Source organism: Rattus norvegicus, chromosome 17, assembly GCF_021556685.1.
Source record: "Rattus norvegicus strain SHRSP/BbbUtx chromosome 17, alternate assembly SHRSP_T2T, whole genome shotgun sequence".
NCBI classification, from domain to species: domain Eukaryota; kingdom Metazoa; phylum Chordata; class Mammalia; order Rodentia; family Muridae; genus Rattus; species Rattus norvegicus.
The window spans coordinates 35,146,931-35,152,930 of record NC_141550.1 but is presented as its reverse complement, the minus strand read 5'-3'; the positions used below and the strand labels follow the sequence as shown (position 1 = coordinate 35,152,930).

Genomic DNA, 6,000 nt, shown 5'->3' with positions numbered 1-6,000 from the left:
ACATGTAAGGACATCATGTATCTTTAGTTTAGACAAAGTCTCTCTGTGTATCTCTGGCTATGGATCCTCCGCCTCTACCTCCTGTGTGCTGGGAGTTACTGCATGTACTATCTACTTAAGGACATAGTATCTACATACATGATACCCTGCAATACATGTCTCAACACCCTGCAATGAAATCTTTCTTTCTGATTTTATTGAAAGTAGCCTGGTTGACCCCAGGCTTGCCGTGGTGAACTCCTGTGCCTTTTCTTTATATTGTTTGCTTCATATGTGTCCTGAGAAACACCCGGACCTGTGCCATCCTTTATGGGTTTACCATATGAATCAACCCATATGGTAGGCTAAGAACAAGTGTATTCCTGGCTGGGCATAATAGCACAGCCCTTGAATCCCAGCACTTGGGAACCAGAGGCAGGAGGATGTCTTTGAGTTCTAGGACATCCAGAGCTATGTACATAGACGCTTTTTTTGTTGTTGTTACTGTTGTTGGTTTGCTTGGCTTTGGGGGGATATTTTGTTTTGTTTATAAAACGTGAAACCTTATCTTAAAAATTAAAAAAATGAGAGAGAGAGAGAGAGAGAGAGAGAGAGAGAGAGAGAGAGAGAGAGAGAGTTAATGATGTGATGTGTGGACCAATAAACTAATGTGAAGTAATTAAGACCCCAGATTAAATACACTGAGCATGAAGCTTAGGTGTTATAATGTAGCAGAAGTTCTCAAATGGCATTAGCAGACTGAAGAAACAGCCAACGGTCTATCTAGTTGGTAGATCTTAATATACACTCATGTTCTACTGTCTTATGAGAACTATTTATGAGCATGTAGCATAACAAAATATTCCATGTTAAAACCATCACAGTGGAAAGAACAGTCATCAGTGCGGCTTAGCAATGAGGGTGTGCATTTGCTGGCTAGCACGTCACACCTTTAGCATTGAGGCAGGCCCTGTATTCCTTCTCTTCCTTCTCTGCCTTGATTCTCATTTGATATTTGCTTTTAATCACACCAGTGGACAAAAATCTCCTCTTACAAAGATACAGTATCATCATAAATATCAAATATCATATACGTTAGTGTTGAAATGGAATTATTTTTTAATTTGTATGTATGTGTGTGGTATGTGCAACACACTGCATGTGTGGAGGTCAGAGAACTGCATTTTGGGAGTTGGGTTGCCCCTTCTCCATGGGTCCTGGTAATCAAACTCAAGCCATCTAGCTTGGTGGCAAATGTGTTTAGTCTGAACCATCTCACTAGCCCCAAAATGGAACTGTTGTGAGCTTGCAATTTGCATAGCATTTGATAAATACTGTGTCCTTCAAGAACCTGAGACTACCTGAGGCCCTTCTGTGAACTCCCCGAGGTTCCTAGGGTGTCTGGGGATCAAGCAAGCCTTCTGAATATGCATCCTCATTTCTACTGCATCCGCTTCAGGTATGTCTGTAGTAATTTGGACTGGTTTCTCCAGACAAGCACACTGAGAGACCTATCGCATTGCAATTTCAGGCCTGAAGAATATTGTCTTCCCTTTTCTCTCCCCCACTCACTTCCCTTCACCTCCTCCCGTTCTTCATTTTAAACTATTTGGCTTATGTTAAATCTCTTCGAATTTCATTTGTAATTTGAACTTTCCCTCCATGGCACTGCACGCACACTGAAACTCTGGCTGGAGCTGAGTCACTGGAGAGAGCTCGGTGTTAATGGAAGCATCTGTCCAACATCTGTTTGCACATCTTCCCTACATAGAGCATGGGTTTTACTAAATTTTCACATTCACAGATGGGCCATTTCACATCTGCCAAAGCAGGGGATGAGAGAAAGGGACAAGAGGAGTGAAGAAAAAAACACCTCCACAACTAAGTCTCTATTTAATAAGTACTCTTAAGTCCTGGAGTAGGATGATGTCACAGAATAGATGCTAGGCTCACCTAGGACCCAAGCATCTTCATAGTCAGTCCTGGATACACATAACACTAAGCACATATCAAGTTGAGATCAAAGATGAGGTGTGGATGCAGGATGGCCCAGTACTAGAAGATCTGTACTGGAACCGTGGTGCAGTTTCACCTCTTCTCTTAGTAGCTCTGTGCACTTGGGTAAGGCAGTCTTGTGACTTTTCTATCTTTCTTCTCAGTTAGGTGGTATTAATACCAATCTCCATTTGTTTCTTCAGGACTGACTAGCATGATAAGATGTACTTCCTGTCTAGCACATTATGATAGTGAGTGGCTATCCAAATCCTTACCAGTAAAACAGGGCTAGCCCCACTACAAGCAGTTGGCAGGGAGAGGCCCAGCGAAGACCTCAAAGGTACAATGAGAGACTAGAGAATGGCCGGCTTCCTTTCACCTGCTTGTGGGTTGGGAACAGGTACAATCCATTCAGTGTCTCTGATAGCTGAACACAAGCAAATGATCTGGTGGGGCAATTCAGCATACCCTCAGCACACCCTCATTTCTGCGTGCCAGCATCTTTATAGTAGCGTGTCGCAAAAGGTCAGAAACAAATATAGAAAGGGTAAACACAAGGTATTTTTGGATAAAATACTATTCCGCAATAAATGTCAGCAAGTCACTGCTACGTGTGACAGATGGAACGAATTTCACGGTGCTGAGCAAAAGAAGGTAGACGTGAAAGGTTTGGCTGGTGTAAATGCTGCAAAGTCAGTGTTAGAGATAGGGACAGCGGTTGTGTTAGAGATAGGGACAGTGGTTGTGTCTTCTGTGGTAGAGTTAACCAGTGGGAGGTTGTCTGGTGGCCTCCAAGTGCTGGCTAAAAATGTAATTCTCTTTGTGGAAATCCTTCCCAGTTAATATTTTGTACATGAAGTTTTACTCTCTCAAAAGAGGAGAGATACAACCCACAAGTCATGTCCTGTCTGGGCAGACTGTTGGTCTGAGTCGGGTCATATGGACACAATCTTAATTAAGCCCTAGTAACTTATGCTGCAGTACACTGCTGGATGACGTGCATGTAGCTGGATCTGGCAGGGGGCCCCGGGTTGATGCATGTGTGGCTGGATCTGGTATGGACCCAGGATGAAGAAATTTTCATTCAGCCCCAAAAGCCCACCTTCACCACAATGATGGGAAGAGCCAACTGTACACTAGTTAGTTTTCAACCCAGCTGCGCAAGGACAGCACCTCTGTACATATACTCAGTGCTAAAAAACACAGACAGACATGTTTGGCTTCATGGGAAAAGCAGTGGAGCCACACTGGACAGGAGGGAGGTAAGATGGAGAAGCAATTGTGCCACTGAAAGCCACACCTGCTTTAGTCACACTCAGACCTGTCCCTGAGAGCTGTGTTTCCGCACCCTCTCAATAACTCAAATGTAGAACTGGACAGTCTTCTCCCTCCCTCCCTCTAGCAGGAGGTAACAGGGAAGAGCAAGCTAGATTTCCAGGCCATTGCTATCCCCTGGGTAAGCTAGTCACCAACAGAGTGATGGACACTGTGTGTGACAGTTCTCTACTACCAGACATGGCTGGTCCTTCTGTGGATAGTCACAGATGCGGAGAGTCCTGAACAGGACAATCAGCCTTTGAGGGTTGTTACTGTGTCAGTGGGGATAGTGGATACCTGGGTGTGTCAGTCTCTCACAGATGGACAAATGGAGGGGGACTAGAAGAGAGGAGGGAAGGGATGAGGATGGGGGAGGAAGAGAGGGGTGAGAAAAGGTGCCTCCAACAGGCTATGGAGGAAAGTTCTTCTGCCCCATATAGTGTGGCTCTAGGTCTGGGAAAGTGTTCTGATGTTTGCTGGGCTCTCATTAAAGAAGCACCACTCCGGAGTTCACGGTTTATCAGCAAAGCAATGCCCATGGCTGTTCAAGAGAGGCAGTCAGTGGCAGGCTCCTGCCCTGATGTTGCATCTCCCAATTACTGCAACCACCGAGGCATGGCTCCCAAGATCCTCTGCAGCACCCAGGCGCAGGTAGACATTTACACTTTTGATCTCCGTGTACGTGATGTGTATGCACACATTTCAAGCATGTGTACGAAGGTCAGAGGACAACCTCAGGTGTTAGTCCTTGCCTTCTGCTGTGTTTGAAATAGGGCCTCGATCTCTGCTGCATACAGCATGGTGGCTGTCCTGTGAGCTTCTGGGAATTCTCCTGCCTCTGCCTTCCGTACTGTCATGGGAGCTGGGATTTCAGATGCAAGCAATGTCACGTCTGGTTTTCTGTGGGTTCTGGAATTTGGACGCAGGTTCTTATACCTGCATGGTGAGCACTTTCCCCACTAATCCACTTCTCTAGCCCTGCCCTTTGGCTGCCCTGTGAGAACTGGCTGGCTGCTTTCCCTTTCATTGAAGGTTTTAATAGGAAACTTATTTCCTACAGATGCTTCATTTAATTACATTGTAAGCCTAGACTTTGACAAAAAAAAAAGACAAAAAGGAGTAGTCAGGGCCAGGCTTGTAGCTCCCCTCAATACAATGCAAGTTCCTTCCAGAAGCACATGGCAGGGTTAGGAGACTTGCCCTGAGTGCTCATATGTGGGTAACTGCAATGCACATGGGCTCTTCAGGGGATGCACGTAAGGAAGAGCTGACAGTGGGGACGGGTGTAGAGAGGAGAATACTCCTATGGCATCTAAAGGCATTTATTTGGTTTTCCTTTACCTACCCAGTCCAAACAACTCACTCAAAGTCCGACAAACACAGTGTTTTCTTACTGCACCGATTCCGTTTATTGTGAAAGAGGTCATTGCAGCTGTTCAGACTGCTGATGGTGCTGGGGCAGAATGATAAATGCAGCATGTCTGGCCGGGTGTGTCAGGAAAGGATCATGGTTTGTTTGAAAGTTTGTGGGTGCCACAGGCATGGAATCTTCACATTTGCTAGAACACCAGGAAGAGTCCTTTAAGTGGCAGACTTGGGTCCAAGTTCTCAAAATAGGTTTCTATATAAACGTTTCAGGAACACATCTGCTGTGAAAAAGATGTTTGTAGCACGGGGACTCCAAACACAGCCCGGAGAATGTTTATTAAGGCTGGATGTTCTTCCTCACAAGGAAAGGGTGGGCAGAGCCACGGGTGGGCAGAGCCACTGTGAACTTAGACTGGGACTTAAATGACTGGAGAAAAAAAATCCTACCACTTGTGTTTGTTGTTAAAAAGGAGTCAAAAGGAGTTTGATGAGAAAGACATGCTCAGAAGCTGTGATCTGGTCTGAGGTCAAAGGGCTCAGCTCAGTGTGAGCGCAGTAAGAAGGGATCCAGACAAGGCAGTGTGTCCAGTTCAGAGGACTGTCTCTTGAGAACTGGTGCTGTTGCTCTCCTGTCCATTGAAGATTTTATTTAGAAACTTAATCCTTACAGATGCTTTACTTGGTTACATTGTAAACATAGACTCAGGCCAGAAATGCAGAAGGAGAGCGATGAGAGCCAGGCCTGCAGCCACCTTCAGTGCACAGTCATACTGGGACGTCTGCAGCGCCATTCTGGAACAGGCCGAGCCCTGTGGAGGTGCAGGACAGGTGCCCGAAGTTGAATTCAGACGATCCCCAAGTCTATTTCTGAATTCCTATAAAGACAGAAATAGGTAAGAAAAACAATTTTTAGAAAAAGTTCCTGCAGCTATATTAGCCATAGAATATAGAAACATTTGGATGCCCTGTAGGGTTTAGGTAGCCCCATGGTATGGAGAAGTCTGTTTTTTTTTTGTTTTTTGTTTTTTTTTAAAGATTAAAACACAGGCGTGGTTTTTGTTTTGTTTAAGACTCCATGGAAGACATTTTGTTCACCAAACGCACTCTTGAAGGCAGATATTACAAGGTGTCCATCATGGGATGAAGGCTGAGCACACCTCCAGCTAGGCCTGTAAGGGTTTGAGTGCCCAGAGGACCCAGTCCAGAGTTCCCTGCATTCACCCTGGTGTGCCAGACCCAGGAAAGCCTGGAGAACACAGCTTGAGGAGAGTGCAGGGTGAGTCAACACCGCTGCCCTGCTTTTGGGCAGACGTTCCTTCAGCAAGGCTTCTAGTTTGCCAT

At 45.5% G+C, this 6,000-nt stretch overlaps 1 protein-coding gene across 4 annotated transcripts in view; it reads right to left on the bottom strand.

The window, feature by feature from the left end:
• Window positions 1–4,676: 4,676 nt before the first annotated feature.
• Cdkal1 (CDKAL1 threonylcarbamoyladenosine tRNA methylthiotransferase) overlaps window positions 4,677–6,000 on the bottom strand; it is a 553,071-nt gene continuing 551,747 nt past the window's right edge. For all 4 annotated transcript variants that reach the window (XM_087591039.1, XM_087591037.1, XM_087591038.1 and 1 more), the window contains 1 exon segment: window positions 4,677–5,534. In XM_087591039.1, the coding sequence (XP_087447165.1) occupies window positions 5,343–5,534 (192 nt within the window). In that variant the 3' untranslated portion in view covers window positions 4,677–5,342.